The following is a 25,771-nucleotide window of genomic DNA, read 5'->3' on the forward strand; positions in this document are numbered from 1 at the left end:
CTGATGGGAAATGTAGTTTTTTCACCACAATCACCAAATGCCGGAAGTGGGGATTTAGTTCCACGCAACTACATTACCCAGACTACACTGTTTCTCACCTGCTCATAACATTATTACTCGCAACATGGCACCTGCTGGCGGGGGTGTTGTGCTGGCGGCTCTGTCGCTGCTGTACTTATGCGGAGCTATTTTATCCAGCGAGTATTTCTCCACCTTGACTTTCTTCAACAGCGACCTTCACAAGCACGGCTGTAGCTCTCCAGCCGAGTGGGAGGAGTATGCGGCGGACTGCGGTGAGCTTCTGCCACGTCTTGATCTTTCTGATGCATATCTCAATGTGATTCACTCTCTTCCGCTTACAGTGACACGAGCCTAACGGGATCATACATGCAGAAACTCACATCATACATGCAGAAACTCACATCATACATGTAGAAACTCACATCATACATGTAGAAACTCACATCATACATGTAGAAACTCACATCATACATGTAGAAACTCACATCATACATGCAGACACTCAGCAATAACTCTATAAATGCCTCTAGAAACTCAAATAATGCATCTCAAACTCTTGTGCCTCATGCATATCCTTCTTAATGCCATATAAACATGCTGTAGGAAAACTTTAATTGGGTGTCAATGAGTTCATGATCGCTTAGTTTCAGCAGATGCAGCCTGGCATTAGCGTGGTGATTTGGAAATTATACTATGGTAATATCATGGTATTCTAACATGTAGCCTAACTGACATGTAGGAATATGTCAATCCTGTGGTCTTTGAATATGTTAAGCATTTAGTACCATGGTTTAAAATTGGGACACAAATAGCACAGGTCCACTATTTTCAGTAGTAACAATAACTGTAGGAAGTAACTGCTATTGTTTCAAACTATTGTTACCTTGGGACTTGGGATTGTTTCAGGTTTTGTTTTGATCCAGAGGTATCCTAAGTAATCCATCATGAAAGAAACTAATGTACTCATTTCAGTTTGCCTAGACTAACAGTAGGCCTGATCCTTATAGAATAAGACATTAGCCTATGTTATTTTTGTGTCTGAAATCATAATATGCCTAAAATACTTTTGTTGGTGGATTGTTTAAGAATGCATACGTTACTTCCTGCACTATTCTATGCTAATTTGTAGTATGAATAGTGCACATAGTAGCCTATGTTCACTCTGAAAAGTTGTGAGTACATTGTGCATAGTATATAGTGCATCATTTGAGACATATCTAGTAACCTTTCTTTTTTATTTTTATGTTTTGGTCCCTCAGAGTCATCTATTCTGCAGTTGGAGGATCCAGACTGTGAAGAGGGGAGCAACCCGCCCTGCGAGTCCATCTTTTCACTCAATGCAGAGAAAATCCTTGTGAGTTGTATTTGCTTTATATTGCACCGTGTTAAAGTATTAGTTCAGTAACTTCTGTCCAAAATGAAAATTCTGTCATTATTTATTTATTTATTTATTTATTTATTTAATTGTGTCGTTTCAAACTTTAGCTGCAGAACCGCTGCACGGTTCTGGATAAATTAAGGATTTATAGGAATTTAGGATTTTTTTGGTTTCAAAAATCACGATTCTCCCATGATTCTGAACAGACAACTAAACAAAATAACATGTAATTTATTAGAGGTACTGATAAATGTTAATTGCTGGAGTCTATTTAAAATGGTTAATGAATCTGAATGAATTATTTTTAAAAAATGGTTTGAATGAATGATTCAATGAATCACCCATTCATTGCTGGATGAATCTGTGTTTTTTGAACAAATCTCTTGAGTGAATGATTCAACGACAAGCACAATTTTTTAAACAGTCACTGTGATCGCTTCAGTGGACATCAGTGTTTATATCTGAGCTATACACTTTCATCCCAGTTCTTCTATGATAATATGAATATTTGTAACACAGAAATGATGATACTTTGTGGTTGAAAATACCATTTCATACCTAGATAGCCTAACTGCTTTCTCTGGATCAGCAGCAGCACAAACACAGATTTGTACATGTATATAAAATATGTATTAATATCTAAAATGACAACAACAACAAAAAAACACTATAAAATGTGTTTTTTTTATACATATATATTTTTTGCAAGTTCCAGTCCCCATTCAATGTAAATGGGTGAAAAAGAGCCACTGGTATATTAATAAAATGTTTCCTTTTGTCTCTTTATGGGAAAAAAGAAAGTCATATATGTTTGAAACTATGTGAGGGTGAGTAAATGATGACCTCTCATTTTAAGGTGAACTATTCTTTCAACATCTGCTCTTTAAAAACGTAGACACGCGAATGAAGAGTGTCGAGCCAAAACCAAAACACTTCCTCTTTGGCTCAGACACATCCTCTGAGTCTGTAACTATAGATTATGGATCTCTGTATTGTTTTTAACCACTGGTGGGTTTGGATTGATTGCAAGAGGTTGACAGACTTCCTGACGTGTTTTTCTTTCTTTCTCTCTTTCTGTCACCACAGAATCAGGCAAAGTTGTTTGTCGAACAGCGACGGTTTCCTTTCGCTGTGGAAAACCAAAATACCAATGAAGAACTTGGTGTGTGTCAAATATTGTTTTGAATTTGGACACTGTGTCGTTTGCATATATATATATATATTTTTTTTTTACGTGATGTGAACCTCTAACACTCTTTTGTTTTTATTTCAGCTATAGGTTACGTTCTCATTGGAAATGGCCTCTATGATGAAGCTATCAAACACTTCTCCTTACTGCTGCAGGTCAGTTTTTTTTTTTTTTTATTAGTTTTTCTTGTTGAATGTCCTGAATTCATACTCTAGAAGTGAAAGTTGTAAAGGACAATTAATGTTGAAATATCACTGTATCAGTAATGCATACAGTTGAATGCGAGTATACCAACAGAAACATTCTCCCCTGGTTTCACAGACGAGGCTTAAGTCTAGTCCCAGATTAAATTGCATGTTGAGCTGTTTTAACTGAAAGAAACTTGCACTGACATAAATATAGACCATTGTTTTGTTTTCTAAAGCCTGTCATAAAAGCTGCTTAAATGTCCTAATTGAACAAAGGCCTAATCCTGGCTTAATCTAAGCCCTGTCTGTGAAACCAGGCCTCTAACTAAGGTTGAGTGGTAGTAGTTAACGGCGAATATTGTGTGCAGTGATAATGGACATATTGTAAGTATTTTTTACAAAAGGACTGTCCTCTGTAACCTCAGGGAGATCCTGAACTGGTCAGTGCCATCTATGGAAGGGGAATAGCATACGGCAAAAAGAGTCTGCAGGCAAGTCAGTTGTTTTAAACTATAGGTCAAAAGTTTGATCTCTTAATGTTTCTGAAAGAAGTCTCTTATACTCTTAAGGCTGCATGTATTTAATCAAAAATACAGTAAAATCAGTAATATTGTGAAATATTATTGCTATTTAGAATATCTGGTTTGTATTGTAATATACTTTAAAATGTAATTTATTCCTGTGATCAAAGCTGTATTTTCAGCATCATTACTCCTGTCTTCAGTGTCACATGATCCTTCAGAAATCATCTATTGCACAATAAACATTTCTTATTTTCAATGTTCAAAACAATTGTGCTACTAATACTTATTGTATTTTTATTGTATCATTCAATTGTTTGGGGTAAGACTTAACAACAACAACAAAATTATGAAAGATTTCTATTTGAGAAAAATGCTGTTCATACATTGTATTTGTATGTCAAAATATGTCAAAGAATCATGAAAAACAAAATAATGATTTCCACAAAAACATTAAGCAGCGAAAACTGTTTTCAACATTGATAATAACCATTATTACTAATTTATGCACCAATAATTATTTACAATAATTTAGCAGCAAATCATCATATTAGAATGATTTCTAAATAATCATGTGACACTTCTGGAGTAATTAATGTATTCAAATAAAAAGTGCTATTTTATTGTAATAATATTTCATTATCTTACTGTTTTTTTTTGTTTTTTAAACTGTGTTTTTGATCAAATGAATGCAGCCTTGGAGAACATATGAGACTTCTTTCAAAAACATTAAAAAAAAAAAAAGATCCCAAACATTTTGACAAGTTGTGTATGCATGTTGCCATATCAAAAACTACTAAATATATTGATGACTGTACATATAAATTAAAAGAAAAGTTCAGCCTACTTTACTCACCCTGGTGTTGTTCTATTGCTGTATGCCCTTCTTTCTTTTTCGTACCACAAACGAAAAAAACAAAAACAAAAATATATCTCCCCTTGTATTTATTCACATCATGGCAGTGAATAACGACCAGCATCAAGCTTCTAAAAAAAGATGCCATGTGGCACGTTTAAATTCTGAGTGTTCTGGGCGTATACGATAGGGTTTGGTGAAAAACAAACTGAAATTAATGTATTATTTCATGAAAATCCATTACTCGATGTGTGCTGCCATTATATGGACGAGCAGGAGTTTTCTTTTTCATTTCTCCTTTTGTGGTCCGAAAAAGAAAGACGGGCATATGGCAATAGAACAAAGCCAAAGGTGAGTAAATTAACTAAGTGAACTATAATTTTAAGGTATCTCTCACTCTCTCTAAAGGACATAAAGAACGCAGACTTGGCTCTGTATGAGTTGAGCAGAGTGATCGCACTGGAGCCCAACAGACCAGAAGTGTACGAGCAGAGGGCCGAGGTAAGGAACCAGGGATTGACATTCTTCATAATAAAAACGTTTTATTCAGAAAGAAAACGACCATGGTTTTAGTGTTAATGATGAAGCATGTGATTTCAGATCCTGTCTCCTCTGGGCCGCATCAGTGAAGCTCTGTCAGACCTGACTAAAGCCATACAGCTGCAGCCTTCAGCCCGACTCTACAGGCACAGAGGAACACTGCTCTTCATATCAGAGGTACACATCTGTCATGATGCTCTTTGGTTTTGGCTTTAATGGATCTAAGGGTTATTGTAACATATAGATCACTTCATATAGTGTCCATCCCATGGATAGCACTGTATCTATGTGGCGTGGGTACGGAGTCCAGGAACATCACTTGTTTGTCAGCTTCAGCACTTGAAGATATTTTTTTTATCATGCAAGTGCACAGTAATTATGATTGATGCATGAATACAGTGCAATATAAAAAGAGATACTTTTTTTTACTATAGGGTTGTTATTATAATAAGGAATCAAATGTATCTTTTGAGATAAAAGTTCACTGTACTATGAAAACATGAAACTTTTAGAACTTTCTCTCAACCTGCTAGAATGACTTCTTAACTTATGTGATTTTGTGACATCACAGAAATGAATACGCCACGCTACTGACAATAGACAATGGACCTTTTTTTGCACGTAACATTTTTCAAGATTCTTTAAAGAATAGAAAGTTCAAAAGAACAGCATTTATTTGAAATACAATTGATTTTGTAACATTTTAAGAGTCTTTAATGTCACTTTTGATCAGGTTAATGCATCCTTGCTGAATAAAAGTAGTTGTTGCTAAATAAAAATAATTCCTTTAAAAAAGTCTTACTGACCCCAAAGTTTTTAATGGTAGTATAATTTTAATAGCTCATTGATGAATAAGATTTACAGGTGTCTTCCTTTCTCTCATTGTTTTTCAGGATTATATGGCAGCCATGGATGATTTCCAGCAGTCTCTAGAGCTGAAGAAGAACCAGCCTATCGCTATGCTCTATAAAGGGCTGACCTTCTTCCACAGGGGCCTCCTTAAAGTAAAAAACCCTTATATCACAAAAAAAGAAATTGCACTACACAATGCCCTGAATCATAAAACTTAGATGTGAGATCTAGACTAAAGTTTAAAGAGATTTGCCATTTTATACTGTGCAGAAGACTATATTTACAGTAATTGACGACATTTACAGTCTATGCTACTACTAAAATGTTGTTTTCTGCATGCAGGAGGCTATAGAGGTGTTTAAAGAAGCTCTCAAATTGAAGCCGGACTTCATAGATGCATACAAAAGCTTGGGCCAGGCTTACAGGTGTGGTTCTACTGACACATGATGATTTTAACAGTCAGACTTTGCAAATGTTCAGCTGGAGCCAATTACGTGTGTGTTTGTTTAGGGAATTGGGTGATTTTGAGAATGCTATGGAGAGCTTCCAGAAAGCTCTTTTACTGGATCAGAACCACATCCAGTCGCTCCAGCTCAGAGGAATGATGCTGTACCACCACGGCAGCCTGCAAGAGGCCATCGGCAACTTTAAGGTAAATCAGTCTTGTGTGTGACAAATGTGCTGTATGTAAGGGATAACCACGGCTAGCTGTGCATTAAACCCCCTTTAGTCAATCATTTTATTCCTTAAAACTCATCTTTGGTCAAGTCAAGTCATCCTCATTTATATAGCGCTTTTAACAATGTAGATTGTTTCAAAGCAGCTTTACAGAGACAAACGTATTATTTAGGGTAACAGAGATTGTTTTGGCTTTATAGCGGTTCTTTAATAAAGTTATTTTCCAGCTAAAGTTAGTTATGATTGATTCGCTTCCGTCGCAACGATCATTTGTTATTAAACTAGATGTACCGCATCGCGGTACAAAATATGACCGCCGCTCAGGCCTGCACTGGCTTTCCACAAAAATAAATGACGTGGAGTAATTTGGCTGTATTGCGTGTTTATGTATATACCTAAAAAAAGTAATAGTATGTGCATGTCTGTCTGTGTGTGTGTGTATGTGTGTGTCTGTGTGTGTGTGTGTGTGTGTCTGTGCGTGTATGTATGTGTGCGTACATGTGTGCGCGTGTGTGTTTGTGTGTGTGTGTCTGTGCATGTGGATTTGTATGTGTGTGTATGGGTGTGTGTCTGTGCGTGTGGATGTCAGTGTGTGTGCATGCTTGCGTTTGTTTGTATTCCTGCATGTGTGTGTGTGACAGTATCATCCTAAACCAGCAACCCTTCGCTCAACAGCACCATCTACAGGCCGATGAGTGTACAGTCACTAAATGTGCACATAAATGAATTTATTTTATACCCCCCCATGGATGAAATTCTACAAAACTTAGCAGAGGATACCCCCAGAGGATGTCAAGTTAATCATACACATGAAATATGGTGCAGTTCTGAACATCTCCACTGAAGATAGGGGCGATTAAAGCAGAATAATATTGCATTTTCATTTTTTATGGGAGGGGCGCAAATCACAAATGAGTGATTATGGGCTAGGTTGATGTGGGCCCTTAAGAGCAACATACCATAACAATTACAAATGTTTACAATTACAAATTACAAAGCAATAACAAATGCATTTTTTTGGGTTTGGGGGGGCCCAGCGCGGGGGCCACTCCCCCCCCGCGCCCCCCCAAACCCCAAAAAATGCAGTTTTTCCTAAATAACTACCTGAACCGTGGCACCGAGGATGAAGAAATTTTTATGGTATGTTGGTCTACTAGACTTTTATGGAAAAATTTCGTTTGGTCCCCGGGGGCCACTTCCCCCCCCCCCTGCGCTGGGGCCCCCGTAAATTTTTCGTCAACGATACCAGGGACACCGAAACACCGGGGAACATGAAATTTGGTGAGCATGTAGCCCCACTAGACTTCTACGGAAAAATTTCGTTTGGTCCCCGGGGAAATTTTTCCGTAGAAGTCTAGTGGGGCTACATGCTCACCAAATTTCATGTTCCCCGGTGTTTCGGTGTCCCTGGTATCGTTGACGAAAAATTTACGGGGGCCCCAGCGCAGGGGGGGGGGAAGTGGCCCCCGGGGACCAAACGAAATTTTTCCATAAAAGTCTAGTAGACCAACATACCATAAAAATTTCTTCATCCTCGGTGCCACGGTTCAGGTAGTTATTTAGGAAAAACTGCATTTTTTGGGGTTTGGGGGGGCCCAGCGCGGGGGGGGAGTGGCCCCCTGGGACCAAACGAAATTTTTCCTTAGAAGTCTAGTGGGGCTACATGCCCACCAAATTTCATGTTCCCCGGTGCTTCGGTGTCCCTGGTATCGTTGACGAAAAATTTACGGGGGCCCCAGCGCGGGGGGGGAAGTGGCCCCCGGGGACCAAACGAAATTTTTCCGTAAAAGTCTAGTAGACCAACATACCATAAAAATGTCTTCATCCTCGGTGCCACGGTTCAGGTAGTTATTTAGGAAAAACTGCATTTTTTGGGGTTTGGGGGGGCCCAGCGCGGGGGGGGAGTGGCCCCCGGGGACCAAACGAAATTTTTCCTTAGAAGTCTAGTGGGGCTACATGCCCACCAAATTTCATGTTCCCCGGTGTTTCGGTGTCCCTGGTATCGTTGACGAAAAATTTACGGGGGCCCCAGCGCGGGGGGGGGAGTGGCCCCCGGGGACCAAACGAAATTTTTCCGTAAAAGTCTAGTAGACCAACATACCATAAAAATTTCTTCATCCTCGGTGCCACGGTTCAGGTAGTTATTTAGGAAAAACTGCATTTTTTGGGGTTTAGGGGGGCCCAGCGCGGGGGGGGAGTGGCCCCCGGGGACCAAACGAAATTTTTCCTTAGAAGTCTAGTGGGGCTACATGCCCACCAAATTTCATGTTCCCCGGTGCTTCGGTGTCCCTGGTATCGTTGACGAAAAATTCAGTAAGGTGACGGGAAAAAAAAAAAAAAAAAACTTTGACAATCCCTATATGACCGCTTTCGCTAGCTACGCTAGCGGCGGTCATAATTAGGGGCCGCTAAGACGACATCATTCTCTCTACACAGACTTTAAATGCGAACCTGTGATAAACGCTGATGGCGTTCACATGCGCATTAAGAATTGGTTCTATAGTTATGTGCGTTTGAATATATGTGCGCAGGTTTGTAATTCCCTACAAACCAAACCTAAACAAAGTACTGGTCTTTCCTTATAAATTTGATACAGAATTTTATTTTATTTTATCACTTCGGGGCAGGTACGCGAAACGAATTTTCCGACTACGCTTTATCTGTAGAGTGGGAAAGGGATCCTCCATAGGGAGAGACTAGTTGGCACTTCAGCACTGCGTTGTCATCGGGTCCAGGCGAAGGGCCTTCATCAGATCTGGATACGGCCTGGATCCGGCAGGCTGCGGGAAAACCTCGGGATAAACAAAGACACTAAAATTAGCGTAGATGCCATTCTTCTCATGATGTAACGAGTACATCAGGATTTATGGGAAGTGTTCCCGGTTCCAGCTGACCTAATCTATGCAGCCTAACATTGAATTATAGAAGTCTATGTATTAAATGAATGCTAGGTCAAAGAGATGTGTCTTTAATCTAGATCACCAAAATTACATATTTAAAAGTTTTTTAATTGAAAAAAAGTAACTATTTATGCCTTAAAAAATTTAATTATTTATGCCTTAAAATAGCTTGAATGTAACTCTACACCCTTGCCTCATTTAGTAAACGCAGTTCTATGAATATGCAAATTAGCCCCACCTCCACTCACTCACTCACACCAGCTCAGAGATCCACTCGTTGACGATCACAGGTTGACCTGATTGGTTACAAGGTAGTTTGTGATGTCAGGGGGACTTAAAGAACTGCCCGACGCGATGGATTTAAATAGTTTAATGCACAGCTAGCCGTGGATTATCCCGGTTATACCATGGTCATTTGCCAGCATTGACATATAAAAGCTGTTATTGATGTTTGCAGCACAATATTTGACAGAATTTTGACGGAAGGGTTAAATTGATGGTTAGCGTCTCTCTCTCTCTCTCTCTCTACTAACATTGAAGCTGTGAGTTTAATTACTTCAAAAACAGCAATTTTACCCACTCGTTGCTGAGATTTTATTAATAGCAGCATTGATAAGTTTCTGTGCTCATGAATCTTCTGTTTGTGCGAAGCGTGATCTATCTCTGTGTGCACGCTTCAATGAAAGCAGTGCATTAATACAGAACGTGATTAAACTGACTGGAACTATCTGTGCATTAAACCGTTTTATTGCACACCTTCCAGCCAATCACAGTCGAGTATTCAGACAGACCATGGTGTGATTACCTTTACATTGGCAATATTAGTCTTTAAAAACAACATGAACTATAAATTGATTTGAAGTAGACTATTTAATTTTGTAGAATTTGTATGCCTCTGAAATACATTTTTTTTCACTGCTGATGTAACCATGGCCACATATCCCATGATGGATGAAAGTCCTGCTGTACATTATTTCCCAGTAAATATTTACTTTTAGTTGGAAATGTTATATTACAGTAGAATTAATATACAGAAGAATATAATTTCATATAATCTTACAAGCTTCACATTTCAAATCAAAACTCAAAGCTTCACATTTCTTAGTTTTTATAATCTAAGGGACAAGTCAAGATTATCTTCTGTGGTAAAAGACAACACGTCATAGATGCTCTCCTTACAGTTTAAAGGGATAGTTCTGCCAAAAATGAAAATTCTGCCATCCTTTACTCACTCTCATGTCATTTACTCACCCACGAGGCTATCATTCATCTTTAAAACACAAATGAAGATATTTTTAATTATATCTGAGAGATAGTTTTCCCTCCATTGAAAGTCCATTCCACTAAAACTTGCACATTTCAAAAAGTTCTTAAAGAGATCTTAAAGGTAATCCATATGAATCAAGGGATTGTAATCCAAGAGACATGACCATTTTATAAGCAGATTTAATTTAGGCTTTTATTCACACACAAACATTGATCAACACGCATACATAGAGCTCATCAAATGTTAAATTGAAGCTCAAACGTTGTTTGTTTGACGCATAAGAACCAGTTCGTTTTGTTCTCGCAGAAAGTTAAAAAATCTTCATTTTTGTTCTGAAGATGAACGGGTTAGTAAATGATGACAGAATTTTTGGGTGAGCTGTCAGTTGTTTTACAGACTCTCTTTGTTTATTTAAATGGACATTCACTTGCGTCACTTATTTATTGAAGATCAGCTAGACTATCTTTAGTCAGGATGACCTGTGTAGAGTTGTGCAATTCCAAAGTCCCTCATTGCAACATCAATAACATTGATTTTAAAATTGTCATTATGTCACTTGTTTATTTCAACACAGTATTTCTCATTCTTGTATTTCTTGTACTGTTTTATTAATTTCTTGTTTTGAATCACAAAACAAACATGTTTTTCAATTATTCTGGTGAGATGTTGACCGTTCACAGGTGGATGTGTGTCGTCACGAGTCTTGTGGTTGTTTGTTAGTTTCAGAAGTGTCTTTATCGTGTTGTCTTTCAGAGATGTCTGCAACTGGAGCCTTATAATGAGGTGTGTCAGTACATGAAGGGTCTCAGTCACGTGGCCATGGGTCAGTTCTACGAGGGCATTAAAGCTCAGACTAAAGTCATGCTCAACGATCCTCTCTTGGGACAGAAAGCCAGTTCTGAGTATCTCAAAGTCAAATATCTCAGAGGTGAGAAATTAGAGCTCTTTAATAACTTTCATTATATCATTAACAAACACCACACAGTGCTTAACAGATCAGTTAGTTCTCAGGAGCTTCAGTATCTGTGTTAGCCAACAAGATAATGTTACCTTGGTGACATAAATCTGCAGAATTTGCAACCACAATTTTTCATACAGTCTTTTCATCTCAGAAAAGTTAATGTTTATCATCCTTGAACGTTAATGAACTGGCCTGAAACGATCTGGAAATCACACTGACTCCTGTCAATCTTTATTGTTGAGTCCTGTAGTAGGGGAATAAATATTTAAAGGGATAGTTCACCCAAAAATGAAAAACTTGTCATCACTCTCATGTCGTTCCAAACCCGTAAGACTTTTGTTCATCTTCCGAACACAAATGAAGATGTTTTTAACCCTTTGCATACAATCACATCACGTGATCAACTGCTAAATTCAAATGTGCTTTCATGTTTTGGCTAGCGCTGAGCCAGAGATGGACGCGCTCAGCGCTTGTCACATATCACAACTATTAAGTGTTTTCAACCACATGTTTATTTTAGGTTTCAGACATTTAAAGCTGCAGTCCGTAATTATTATTTTTTTGTGTTGTGCAAAATTTATATAAGAGAGTAAATCATGAATTAATTTTCCAAACCGTGTTTTTGTCTTATTCTGAATCACTACTCATAGACATAAACAGAGAGAAGTAGCTTGGAGGACACATACAGCTCTGTTTATTAAGAGCGGCAAAAGTTACGGACTGCAGCTTTACATACACATAAGTACTAGCAAAAAATAAATACATTTAAAGTTTGTTAAATACACACTGATGTCTATGGAAATGGCAATAATAATATTTTCAATTATAATTTGACAACGTGTTTTGTTCAAATCAGATACACATTGTATAAGTAACTATATAGTTTACTCTATTCTTCTCCCAGTTCTGTAGTCACTTACTTTCCTGTATTTTGGGAGAAATTAAGTTCTTGCTGAAGCTCAAACGTGCTGCGTAACACGAGAATGAACCTCATTGGTTCTCACACATCAAGCAAACATGCTTGAGCTTCCGTTTACCAAAACTGATGTCGGTGTCAATAAATGTTAATATGTGAATAAAAGCCTAAATTCAATCTGTTCATCATATAAAACGGTTGTGTCTCTTCAGAACTAATCTGCTCAATTAATTCATATGGAACTTTTCGAAGCGTTAAAGGCAAAATTTGCGTAGCTGTCAATGGAGGGACAGAAATCTTTCATCTATTCATTTGTGTTCTAAAGAGGAACAAAAGTCTTACGGGTTTGGAATGACATTAGGGTGAGTAATTGATGACAGAATTTAAATTTGGTAAAAATTTTGTCCAGATTCAATATAATTTTGGAGTTGAAATATGCCTCGTTTCTCTGTCATGTGATAGAATACTCCCGTTATTTACACTCTCATCTGGATGTACCTGTTGCGGAGTATAATGTTGATCAGGATTTGCCTGGAAACTTTAAGAACCACTGGGCCAAAAATCTTCCCTTCCTCATCGAGGACTATGAAGAACAGCCTGGACTTCAGCCTCATATTAAGTGAGTTTAGAAACAAAATCCGTCTTTTGTGTTTTTGGGAATCAGGCACATTTGAATCTAATTTATATGCATGATTAACTGGATATCAGTATATTTTTGCACATTGTAACTTTCTCTTATTCTCTTGTTGTCTCTCTTTGTCTTGTAGAGATGTTCTACCTCAAAACTTCGACAGTTACTCTGCTGAAGTTCAGAAGCTCATCTGTACAGCCGATCACCTCGGCGCACTGATGCAGTACGACACATTAGGGTTCCTGCCAAACCTCAGAATACACAGAGGTCAGCGCTCTTCAACATCACTAAAAAATAAACTTATAAAGACATTTTCAAGAAAAGTTTAAATGACTAAATAATAAGAAATATCATCAAATACCATCCAAAAAAAAATAAAAAAAATAAATAAAAATAATTATATATATATATATATATATATATATATATATATATATATATATATATATATATATATATATATATATATATATATATATATATATATATATATATATATATATATAATATATTGTTGCACCTTGAATGCCAAATCATTATTTTTATTTTCAGGATTTTTTTTTTTTCAGTTAGTTAGTTTTAGTTTACTTTTACACATTCTTTTAAATATGAAAAAAAAAAAACATTTTATATATAATTTTCAGGGTTTTCAAATATCATGAACTATTAATTTATAAATCTCATTAAATCTTAGTCCAAACCACATTATTATTATTTTTTTTAATAACCTGAACTAATCTGCGCTTGTCATAAAATAGTCAAATTATCTAATTTAAAACCAATTATTGACTTTGTTTTTTTTTTTTGTGTACTGGTTGGACTACACATTTTTTGTTGATCACACTTACATGATTTTAGCAGAGAAATGTTTTTAAATAATAAAAAATAAGCAGTGAAGCATTTTTATTTTATTTTTCTTCGAAATAATAATAAAATATAATGCCAGACTACTTAACATTTTTTCATTCGTACATTAAATTAATTTAATTTCTCTATTATAATATCAAGACAGTTATATCACCTTTTTTTTTTTCTTTTTTTTTTACTTTATGCCTCCAAATAATATCAAAATGAGTTCAGAAATGAAAAACATGCCTGTCATAGAAGAGATGGATACAGGTCATTGTAATTCTGAATAGTATTTTGAATGTGTTTGGTGTAGCGATGGGCTTGGCCACCATAGAGGTGATGCAGGCCATGCAGCGCACCTGGAGTAACTCGAAGGTTCGAGTCAACGGAAAGACCAGACAGCTGCAGTGGAGAGACATGTTTGACATCGCAGTGAAATGGAGAAGGTCAGATTCCAGCCAACGTGCCTGAGCTCTTCTCACGGCTCTGGTGAGGGTGTTACCAAGAGTTAGGCTTGATGATTGATCTTGTGTGTGTGTGTGTGTGTGTGTGTGTGTGTGTGTGTGTGAGCAGGATTGCAGATCCAGACCAGCCTGTTCTGTGGTTGGATCAGATGCCAGCCAGGAGTCTTAGCAGAGGATTTAACAACCACATTAACCTCATCAGGTGTTGTACCTGCCCTCAACGTGTCACTTCCTCTGCAAAGCTGCCAGTCCTAATTGCTTAACAACTTTGTTTGGCTTTTAAGGGCCGTTCACACCAAGGCCAATCGAGTTTTAATAATTGTTGTAATTCATGCCAACATGCCACAAGTCATGCCACAAGTATAACAATAACGACACAAAGGAACAATATCTTTGGAATCACTTTTAGAAAGATAAAAACATTGGCAGCCAGTCAGAATTCACCCAATTTTAAAGAGCACAAGCATTTGTATTATGTTCAAAGATCATGGGTTTGATCATTTTTGTCATAATTCTGGCTTTCTGTCATAATTTCGACTTGTCATATCAAGTTAAGTCATAATTTTGAATTTTAAGTCATAATTTATATTTAGTATATCATGATTCTGATTTCCAGAGAATGATTTTTTTTTTCTTATGTGTTGGAAATGGGCTCCCATAGACCTAAAACGATTGCTCTGATTGTTTTATAGCGTTTTAATTCTTTTTTTTCTGTTGTTTCACAGAGGGCAGATCATAAATATCAGATATCTGGAGTATTTTAATAGTATTCTCATCTTCGTAAAGGACAGAATACTGGTTTATCACGGGTGAGTTATGTTTGGGTTTTTGTTTTTTGACAAAAGTTTTTAAAATATTAATTCATTCATTCACACACAACATGCATTCATTTATTCATTAATTCAAACATCTCATTCATTTACATACACTACCGTTTATTATTATTATAATTTCTAAATTATTTTATTCAGCAAGGACACATGAAATTGATAAAAATTGACAGTAAAGACATTTATAATGTTACAAAAGATTTATTTCAAATATATGATCATCAAAAAATCTAATGTATCTTGATTTGCACAAAATTAAGCAGTTAATGTGTTTTCAACAATGATAATAATTAGAAAGTTTTTTTGACCATCAAATCATCATGATGACACTGAAGACTGGAGTAATGATGCTTAAAATTCAGCTTTGATCACAGGAATAAATTACATTTTAACATGTATTCAAATAGAAAACAGTTGTTTTAAATAGTAATGAATGTAATTATTTTTGATTAAATAAATACTGCCCTGATGAGCATAATGCATTTCTTTCAAAAACATTAAAAAAACGTACTGTTTCCAAACATTGCTAGTGTAAATCACTCAGTCATTTACATAATCTGCTCATTTCGTCACACACTTCACTTATTCAGTTATACGCTTAGTTTATTCTTTCTTTCATTCACATCCTTCATTTACTTGCACTCCTTGTTCGTTTAAACATATTCATTCATTCATTCACTCACACACCAACTCACACACCAGTCAAACAGGTAAATAATTTATTAACCTTGTGAAATTATTCATTTATCTTTTATTCTTTGTCCCTTTATTCATGCACCATATTAATGTTGATAAACGTTTCCTCTCTCCATCAGGGCGTTTAACCCGCGGGGGCTTCAGGAAGTAAAGCAGGCTCTGGAAAATGTAAATAAAGTTGAGGACCTGCTGCCCATCATGAAGGTAGTAACATTATAAATATGCTGCTTATCGGTACCTAATAATCATCTTAATCATTAAATGGATAATTTGTGTGCTAAATGAATACAATCTTGCTGGTTAGACAAGGTCTCAAGACAAGCATCTTTCTCACCCTAATAGATTACCAGTAATTAATTTCCGAGATATATTTATTTTTTTCAGGGGTATATAAAACCCTTTTTCTTATATTGCCATTATAAAGGAACATTTTTAGTTGATTTTACTTTCCTTTCACCATTCACATTTTTCATATCGTCACCTTCCTAAAAAAAGTCATTTTTTCAGGTTTCTCTGAAAAAACAAAAAACTGAACCTAACTTCAGAGGCTGAGTAGGACTTTCGTTCTTCTTGATGCAACTGCCATCTTGAAAAGCTTGTAAAATTGCCTAAGTCTCATTGTCTTTTGACTTATGCAAAATAAAACAGCCTAAGTCACACTCTTGACCATAGGCCATTATACTACAGGGGTAGAAATGCATGATCTGTTCAACTGAGGATGTGGGTGATTTTACCAGAGGTGGCCAGCATCATGAGAAGATGACTTATGCAAAAAAAAAAAATTTGTCAAAAAATGACATGCGCAATTATTTTAGGAAGGTGACGATATGATAATATAAAATGTTCATAATAAGACGTGTAACAGCCTTAACACATAACGATTATGAGTATGTTTGTTCTAGGATTAGGCCAAATGTGTGAGTAATGATATGAACAGTTGATAAACACATGGGGAATGATTGCCTGTTCATAATTACGACTGGCATTTCACACTTAGAGTTTGTGTTTTAGAATAGCCACATTTATTTATAGATCTATGCAAGCTTTCATGAACCGCAAGAAGATAGTTCCTCTGATATGTTTCTGTGTGTGTTTGCATATCTGAAGCAGTTCAACAGTAAAACCAGAGACGGCTTCACAGTCAATTCGAAAGTGCCCAGTATGAAGGATCCTGGGAAAGAGTACGACGGTTTCACCATCACCATCACCGGAGATCGGTGAGAACTATTCTAAAATATTATGCCTTCAAAGTTCATGTGCTTCAGTGTATTTTGGCTAAAGCAGCAAATTGAGACCAAAAATGACCAAATGTCTAAAATTAACGTGGCCTAGACTAGTTATGATCCCCATCCCCAATCTCAACACAGACCTTCAGGCTGTGCTGATTTTGTGTGCTGTATCCTTTCTTACTGATCCTATTTACGAACAGAACTAAATTCCCAAAGACTTTCTTTGAGGGGGTAAAAGCTTTCACATATCTCAAATATATTATCTTATCACAAGTCTATGAAAGCCTAGGAAAACATGCTAAATGATGTTATAAACATGCAAGCAACATGCTAAATCATATTAGCAATGTGGTAAAACATGCTAACAACGTGTTAAAACGGGTTAGAAATGTTAAATCATGCTAGCAATGTGCTAACACATGCTAGCAACATGTAAAACATACTAACAACAAACATGTTAAAACGGGTTAGAAATGTTAAATCATGCTAGCAATGTGCTAACACATGCTAGCAACATGTAAAACATACTAACAACATGTTAAAACGGGTTAGAAATCTTAAATCATGCTAGCAATGTGCTAACACATGCTAGCAACATGTAAAACATACAACATGTTAAAACGGGTTAGAAATGTTAAATTATGCTAGCAATGTGCTAACACATGCTAGCAACATGTAAAACATACTAACAACAAACATGTTAAAAAGGTTTAGAAATGTTAAATCATGTTAGCAATGTGCTAGAAACAGGCTAGCAATATGTTAAAAACATTCTGAACGCTTTTTAAAATCATGTTAAACTTTTAGATGAGGGTTTATCAAGCCAACATCAAAGTTAATCTTCAAACCCTGCTGAAGAAACATAAAACTAACCAGAGCTGGTTGGCTGGTCTTAGCTGGACTAAGATGGATGTAGATGATTTAAGATGGTCTCTGATACATCTAAAGAAGTGTACAAAACCCCTCTAAATCCAGCCAGCTAAACCAGCTATGGCCAGGCTGGAAGACCAGCCAAACAGCTTAGGCTGATTTAGGTTTTTCTTTTAGCTGGGAACTTTAGTTTATGAAGATTAAAACTACAACCCCAAATCAGAAAAAGTTGGGACACTGTACAAATTGTGAGTAAAAAAGGAATGGAATATTTTACAAATCTCATAAACTTATATTTTATTCACAATAGAATATAGATAACATATCAAATGTTGAAAGTGAGACATTTTGAAATGTCATGCCAAATATTGGCTCATTTTGGATTTCATGAGAGCTACACATTCCAAAAAAGTTGACAGGTAGCAATAAGAGGCCGGAAAAGTTAAATGTACATATAAGGAACAGCTGGAGGACCAATTTGCAACTTATTAGGTCAATTGGCAACATGATTGGGTATAAAAAGAGCCTCTCAGAGTGGCAGTGTCTCTCAGAAGTCAAGATGGGCAGAGGATCACCTATTCCCCCAATGCTGCGACGAAAAATAGTGGAGCAATATCAGAAAGGAGTTTCTCAGAGAAAAATTGCAAAGAGTTTGAAGTTATCATCATCTACAGTGCATAATATCATCCAAAGATTCAGAGAATCTGGAACAATCTCTGTGCGTAAGGGTCAAGGCCGAAAAACCATACTGGATGCCCGTGATATTCGGGCCCTTAGACGGCACTGCATCACATACAGGAATGCTACTGTAATGGAAATCACAACATGAGCTTAGGAATACTTCCAGAAAACATTGTCGGCGAACACAATCCACCGTGCCATTCGCCGTTGCCAGCTAAAACTCTATAGGTCAAAAAAGAAGCCATATCTAAACAGGATCTAGAAGCGCAGGTGTTTCTCTGGGCCAAGGCTCATTAAAAATGGACTGTGGCAAAGTGGAAAACTGTTCTGGAAAAAGTGGAAAAAGTTATTTTTGGAAAACTGGGACGCCATGTCATCCAGACTAAAGAGGACAAGGACAACCCGAGTTGTTATCAGCGCTCAGTTCAGAAGCCTGCATCTCTGATGGTATGGGGTTGCATGAGTGCGTGTGGCATGGGCAGCTTACACATCTGGAAAGGCCCCATCAATGCTGAAAGGTATATCCAAGTTCTAGAACAACATATGCTCCCATCCAGACATCGTCTCTTTCAGGGAAGACCTTGCATTTTCCAACATAACAATACCAGACCATATACTGCATCAATTACAATATCATGGCTGCGTAGAAGAAGGATCCGGGTACTGAAATGGCCAGCCTGCAGTCCAGATCTTTCACCCATAGAAAACATTTGGTGCATCATAAAGAGGAAGATGCAACAAAGAAGACCCAAGACAGTTGAGCAACTAGAAGCCTGTATTAGACAAGAATGGGACAACATTCCTATTCCTAAACTTGAGGAACCTGTCTCCTCAGTCCCCAGACGTTTGCAGACTGTTATAAAAAGAAGAGGGGATGCCACACAGTGGTACACATGGCCTTGTCCAAACTTTTTTGAGATGTGTTGATGCCATGAAATTTAAAATCAACTTATTTTTCCCTTAAAGATATACATTTTCTCAGTTTAAACATTTGATGTCATCTATGTTGTATTTTGAGTAAAATATTGAAATTTGAAACTTCCACATCATTGCATTCTGTTTTTATTCACAATTTGTACAGTGTCCCAACTTCTGATTTGGGGTTGTATATATAACTATATAGATAATCAACTTCAGTAATAAATAGTACGTTTTATCATTCTGGTTCTCACATGGATCATAACGCAACAATTTGTAAAGGCTGGAAGAAGTGTTTTTACATGCTTGTTTCAGGCCTTGTTGTGTCTATGCTTATGATTTTGTTTGTTTGTGTTAGAGTGGGAAACATGCTATTTTCAGTAGAGACACAGACCACAGATGAGAGGACGCAGCAGTATCAGTCAGAAATTGAAGCGCTTTATAAAGATCTCACTGCCAAAGGAAAAACCCTGATGCTCTCTACTGAACTAGGGGTAAGAACATATGTTTGTGTGTCTGCCAGTCTCTGTTCTTATCACCGCTGAACATCGATTTCACAAGGTCCTCTGTCTCCTGCTAAACCTGTCGTGTGTTCATTAGTCACGACTCTTAAACCAAATGAATTCAGTGTCACGTAAGCGCAGTCTCCCTCAGAGGAATTACACCTGTCTGACCTGCTACAGAGAGAATCATGGGAGTCCTGTGACCTGCATGCCTTGTGTCTCTCGCCCACACACACACACACACACACACACACACACACACACACACACACACACACACACACACACACACACACACACACACACACACACTAATAGACCCACTTACATTATCACACCCATTTCTCTGGATCCCTAGATCACATCACACAATCAGTTTTCTGTTTTTTTAATTTTTTTATAAGGAACATAAGAGCATATACATGCAAAGATCATCTTGATTCATTATTAACAGACTACCAAAAGTTAAGTTTTTTTTTAATACAAAAGTGCATTAAAATGCAAATTAAACTATGATAACTGAGCAACTGAATTAAGCAATTCAGCAAAGTCATGCAATGCATTCTTTCCCACTTACTATAAGACAAGACTTTCTCCCTTTCTCTCTCTCTTACTTTTCAATTCACATTTATTTGTATAGCGATTTTTTTTTTCTTCTTTTTTTCTTTTTTTTTCACAATGAATATCGTTTCAAAGCAGCTTTATAGAAAAGTGCATATTTCTACATTACAATTTAGAGTAATCTGTTATTAGAGGTGACTGTGTATTATCCAATTGTAATCGATAGTGAACTTGATAGGTAACCACTGTAGAAATGATAAAATTGGTGTTATATGATCATATTTTCTTGACCTGGTAAGAACTCGAGCAGCTGCATTTTGGACTAACTGTGTTTACAATAATCTAGTCTATAGTTTATGAATGCATGAACTAGCTTTTCTGCTTCAGAAACAGATAGCATGTTCCGGAGCTTAGCAATGTTTCTGAGGTGGAAGAAGGCTGTTTTTGTAACATGAAATGACAAGTTGCTGTCAAATATAAAACCCAGATATTTTACTGTAGAGGATGAAGTTACAGTACATCCTTCTAGATGAAAATAGTTTTCTAAGAGATTCTGTGTACAGGTTTTTGGTCCATTAATACCTCAGTCTTGTCCAAATTTAATAGAAGAAAACTACTGCTCATCCAATATTTTATCTTTAACATACTTGTCAACTTGGATCATTTTGAGATTTCATCTGGTCATAATGAAATATATAACTGAGTAATTATAATCAGCATATCAGTGGAAAAGCATTCCATGTCTTATGTTATTACCAAGTGAGAGCATTTATTTTGAAAATAGCAGAGGGCCTAACACAGATCCTTGCGGCACTCCATAATTTACTGTTAACTTGGATAATTCCCTGTTTAATATAAACAAAATGGTAAAGGTAAGATAGGTACGATCTAAACCACCTTAATGCCTGTCCCTGAATACCAGTTTAATTTTGTAGTCGATTTAAGAGTTTGTTATGATCTATAGTGTTGAATGCCGCACTAGTATCAAATAAAAATAGTATTGAGATGCAGCCTTGGTCAGAAGCTAGGAGTCATGTGTAGTTTTAACGATTGCAGTTTCTGTGCATTAATGGGGCCTGAATCCAGATTGACATTTTTCATAGATTATATTTTTTGCCGGAAGGAGCACAATTTGAGCGGGCATGACATTTTCTAGTATTTTAGACATAAATGGAAGATTTAAAATGGGTCTGTAATTTGCCAATTCATTTGGATTTAGTTGTGGTTGCTTTCAGTAATTTAGTGGATCTAATAAACATGTTGTTGGTTTAGATGCAAAGATAAGTTTATTTATCTGTTCCTCTCCTATAGTTGTAAAGCACTACAATTGTTCATGAGGGGCGATTAATTGAGGCTGAATAATAAGATGCTGTCAAAGATTGTACATTTACAATGGTATTTCAGATGCTTTTGATTTTCTCAGTAGAGAAATTAGCCACTACTAAATTGTTGGAATATTCAGTTCAGGTGATGTCTGTTTATTTGTTAATCTATCCACTGTATTAAATAAAAACCTTGGATTGTTTTGATATTTTCTGTGAGTTTGTGGATATGCTCGGCCCTGGCAGCTTTTAGAGCTTTTTTATAGATGGAGATACTTTCTTTCTACTGATTAGAGTTTGTTTCCATTTGCACTCTAGGTTACGAGTTTTACAACAACAAAGGCTGTGATTTTGAGATTTGACTTACTAGTCAGATGGTGTGTAGCGTTTATTTCTTGTACTTAATAGAACACACTTCAAAAGCGAACACATTCAGAATATAAACACATATGCAACCGTAACGTTTACTGTTATTATAGTAGTATTTATTGCCTTTCTTTCTCTCTCTAGGACGCAGATGCCGTGTGTAATTTAATTATTTCTCTGGTGTATTACTTCTGTAACCTCATGCCACTGTCCAGAGGCTCCAGGTAAGAAAACACTTTAATTTCCCTGTTTAGAGAATATTTACGCATGAGAATTATATATGAGTGGAATTAAAAAACTGTAGGAATCAGTTGGCAGTTTATTCATTTAAAATGAACATCAACATATTTAATTAATGTTTAGGTAAAAATAATGACAATCTTTGATTCTGCCGTGACAAGGCATGAAAGTTTAAAGCAGTTTAAATACTTTCAGGGTTTTGTCAAAGCAGAATCAAAGTTTATTATTTAAAATTAGTTTAAAATTTGTTCTTTGTAGTTTGAAGATAAATATAGGTAAAAAGCAAGTCACGAAAATGATATCAAACCATGAAATAAATAGTTTGGTTCTTTGGATTTAGGTTGAATTAATTAATACATAATCATACAAGTTTTAAATGGCATTTAAAAAAAAAAGATAATTGCTTTTATTAATTTAGCATGGTTGTTCGTTGAATCCATGTCATCGGCTGTTGACACTGACAATTATCCTTTTTTTACTGGATTGAAAAGGAATAAGAAAAGCAATTGCCAAATACATGTTTAAAAACACCATTTAAAAAATGTATTTAAATATATTTTGAAAAGTGTTTACTGTAAATTTGTCGGTTTTACTTTGATAGATTTTTATTATATTTACTTTAATAAATTGATCATTAATTGCGTATGTTTTTACTCCTACTAAGATTGGACAAGTTTCTCCATCAAATGCAAAACACAGATTAAGCCACATTAAACTAGTGATGTAAGTGAATTTGCATCACATCATTTATATCGTATTGTAACGAATTATCGAAAAGAAGGGCGAGGACTTCTGTTCTGTTCATTGTTTGTTAATTGAATCAATGGAAGCAGATCTAAATGTGAGCTTGCAGTTGATTGTAAGAACAGAGCTGGGTTAAAAGGGGCTATATGTAAGAAGTTTCATGTATTGATCTCTTTTGTCATTGCCAATGTGTGAACAGCTTGTAACAAAAACAAGACCTTCCCATTTTTGCCGGGAAAATCAAAAGGATGTGACGTTTAGCTTCTCTTATGTTCAATGGCACATTAAATTAATGCTTATACAATGTTCAGGATAATGCCGGAAGAGCCATTCTGTACTGTAATGTCAATGTGTCATGCAAAGAAAAGGGATTAATTCAAACTATAGTCTCACAGAGCCAGATCTATGTAGTCTATAGTCTCAAATATATTTTATAATCAAACTATCATAACTGTGTAATTTTAAATACCTCATCTGTTGACATGATGCCGGTGAATCGCAGAGCTGGTGGAAACATATCCACATCGCTATAATCAGATGCTTTCTTAACTGACGTTTTCTCACCGCTGTAATTTTTGTTGTTTATTCTGTTATTGAGAGAAAAGCGTGCAGCACATTTTTACATATTCATCTAAACATCGCTCTCAGCAGTGTGGATGACGTACACCTTCTTTTAACTTTTTTACAAAGAATGAAAAAGAACTTCGCTGCGAGTATATTGGGGCCTTGAATCACGTTCAGTCTCTTGTGTGTTATGTGTGCACGAGTGCGAGCACGAGCAATAAGTTACAGGCTGCAGTTCATATAACGGCCACCGGTGTCGCTAATAACAAGGGTTTCTGAAATCTACATATAGCCCCTTTAAGTGGACTAAATGATTGTAGAAGTTTGGCATACGTCACCATAGACAAGTCTGTCGTTTCATCAGAAATTACATTTTGGTCATTCAAGGTCAAATAAAAAATGGATGAATAATTCACATTAAGATAATTTAAGATGCTTCTAGAAAATGGATATATTGTACATTTCCATTTCATGCTGACTTGAACAAGATTTCAGTGACGGCAGAATATATTTAGAACTATATTTAATTTGTGTTTGTTATGTTTAAAATCGCTGTTGTTCCTCCAGTGTTGTGGCGTATTCTGTCGTCATGGGATCTCTGATGGCCAGTGGGAAAGAGGTGCTGGGCCGAATCCCGTCTGGAAAGGTAAAGACATACAGTAATGTTACTGCACTTCCACTTACTATATAAGTATCTGTTGTAAAGCATAACTTTTTCTGGTTTATCACCCAGCTGTTTGACTTCGAGGCCATGACTACAGCCAATCCTGATCGCTTCAGTAAGACCGTCAAGAGTTGGATGAATTTAAAGAGGTAAGACAGGAAGCTACAACTTCTATTAAATGCTCATATTCATATTCTTAACACATTTGTCTTTCTTTCTCTGCTACTAGTTTGCCGAGTTGGTACCAGAACCTTCCGTCAGTTTCAGAGACGTTTCAGTTAACGAGGACCATGATTGAAGTTTTAAACACAGACTCGTCTTCGCACTGTCCCAAGAAATCCTAAACTTGAAATCCAGTTATACAAAACACAAACAAAGGGCGTCTCTACTCAGGGCATCTTTGCTCACAGTTCTCACTTTTACGTGATTTTACATATCAAATTTAAGTGGAAATTCTCTTTGGTTTTAGCTTTTATATTTCCACAAACATGGAGAAGAGAGTTGACTCTTTGTTCAAATTTTAAATGAAATATACATTTGTGTTGCGGTTTATTATGTCATTAAAGTTCAGCGATTGCAAGCATAAGCTGAGTTGGGAAAGAACAGCAGGAAATGTAGCAGAATATAGTTTAAAAATCTTTATTAAATTATTATTCATCAGTTGTTTTTAATTGATTTTTCATTTGAGACCCATCAAATTGGTGACTTGTTGCAGAGATGTCCTTTGAACAGTTTATCAAGCAATATTCTTCAGCTCTGAGTTCCTTTCTGAATACTTGAAAACAGTGGGGAAAGAGGTTTGCAAATGTTTTTGTTGTTTTAAAGAGATTTTGCCATGTTTACTGTCCACACTGGCTTCTTTATAAATATTTGTGTTGACTCTACTTAATGGTTCAACTGAACAATGTGCGATGAGATTCTGGAGATGTACATGTGATCTTAAACACTGGAAACAGTTGCACCTCAATCTGCAGTTGACTAAAGGTTAAAAAAAAAAAGTCTTATTTTCCTTAATCTTAAATCTTTAATTTTATTTTAGCATCTTCTGAGCATCTCATTTTAAGTAGCTTTTTGGTTTTCTTATTCATGCCATGGTTGGTGCTTTATGGAAAATACTTATTTCCTTTATTTTCCTGTGAAAATGTAAGAACAGGGGCTTTTTTTCCATGAGGGGAAACGCACACAAAAAAAAACTTGACAATGGAAAATCTATGACTTCATTTGATGGAACGGCCACCGTCAATAAAAAATCAGTTGAATGAAACCAGTGTTGTTGTGTTTATTGGAGAAAATAACATTATTTGTATTATTACTTTTACAATATTTGTACTGACCAAGTAGGCAAGAAAGCGGTTTGTAGTCTGCAGTGCAT

At 36.2% G+C, this 25,771-nt stretch overlaps 1 protein-coding gene across 2 annotated transcripts; it reads left to right on the top strand.

Annotated features, from left to right (window-relative positions):
* Positions 1 to 85: 85 nt before the first annotated feature.
* Positions 86 to 25,665, top strand: ttc13 (tetratricopeptide repeat domain 13). Of its 2 annotated transcripts, none has more exons than XM_079888930.1 (23): positions 86 to 293; positions 1,281 to 1,375; positions 2,486 to 2,561; positions 2,673 to 2,743; positions 3,202 to 3,267; positions 4,562 to 4,654; positions 4,754 to 4,870; positions 5,587 to 5,697; positions 5,888 to 5,970; positions 6,056 to 6,197; positions 11,144 to 11,318; positions 12,730 to 12,886; positions 13,035 to 13,165; positions 14,061 to 14,193; positions 14,321 to 14,413; positions 14,937 to 15,020; positions 15,857 to 15,941; positions 16,845 to 16,954; positions 19,794 to 19,929; positions 22,332 to 22,411; positions 24,303 to 24,381; positions 24,469 to 24,548; positions 24,629 to 25,665. In XM_079888930.1, the coding sequence occupies exons 1-23, from the start codon at positions 125 to 127 to the stop codon at positions 24,741 to 24,743; spliced, it is 2,481 nt and encodes an 826-aa protein (XP_079745056.1). In that variant the 5' UTR covers positions 86 to 124; the 3' UTR covers positions 24,744 to 25,665. The 2 variants fall into 2 exon arrangements, with proteins under 2 accessions (XP_079745056.1, XP_079745057.1); XM_079888931.1 differs by having other exon boundaries at positions 16,848 to 16,954; positions 24,629 to 25,660.
* Positions 25,666 to 25,771: the final 106 nt, after the last annotated feature.

The sequence above is a fragment of the Squalius cephalus genome, assembly GCF_949319135.1.
Source record: "Squalius cephalus genome assembly, chromosome: 12".
NCBI lineage: Eukaryota > Metazoa > Chordata > Actinopteri > Cypriniformes > Leuciscidae > Squalius > Squalius cephalus.

Coding starts and splice junctions, on each gene's coding strand:
- ttc13 (XM_079888930.1), top strand. CDS start 125: ATGGCACCTGCTGGCGGGGGTGTTGTGCTGGCGGCTCTGTCGCTGCTG. Junction 15,021..15,856: donor AGAATACTGGTTTATCACGG/GTGAGTTATGTT, acceptor TCTCTCCATCAG/GGCGTTTAACCCGCGGGGGC. Junction 24,382..24,468: donor GCCGAATCCCGTCTGGAAAG/GTAAAGACATAC, acceptor TTTATCACCCAG/CTGTTTGACTTCGAGGCCAT.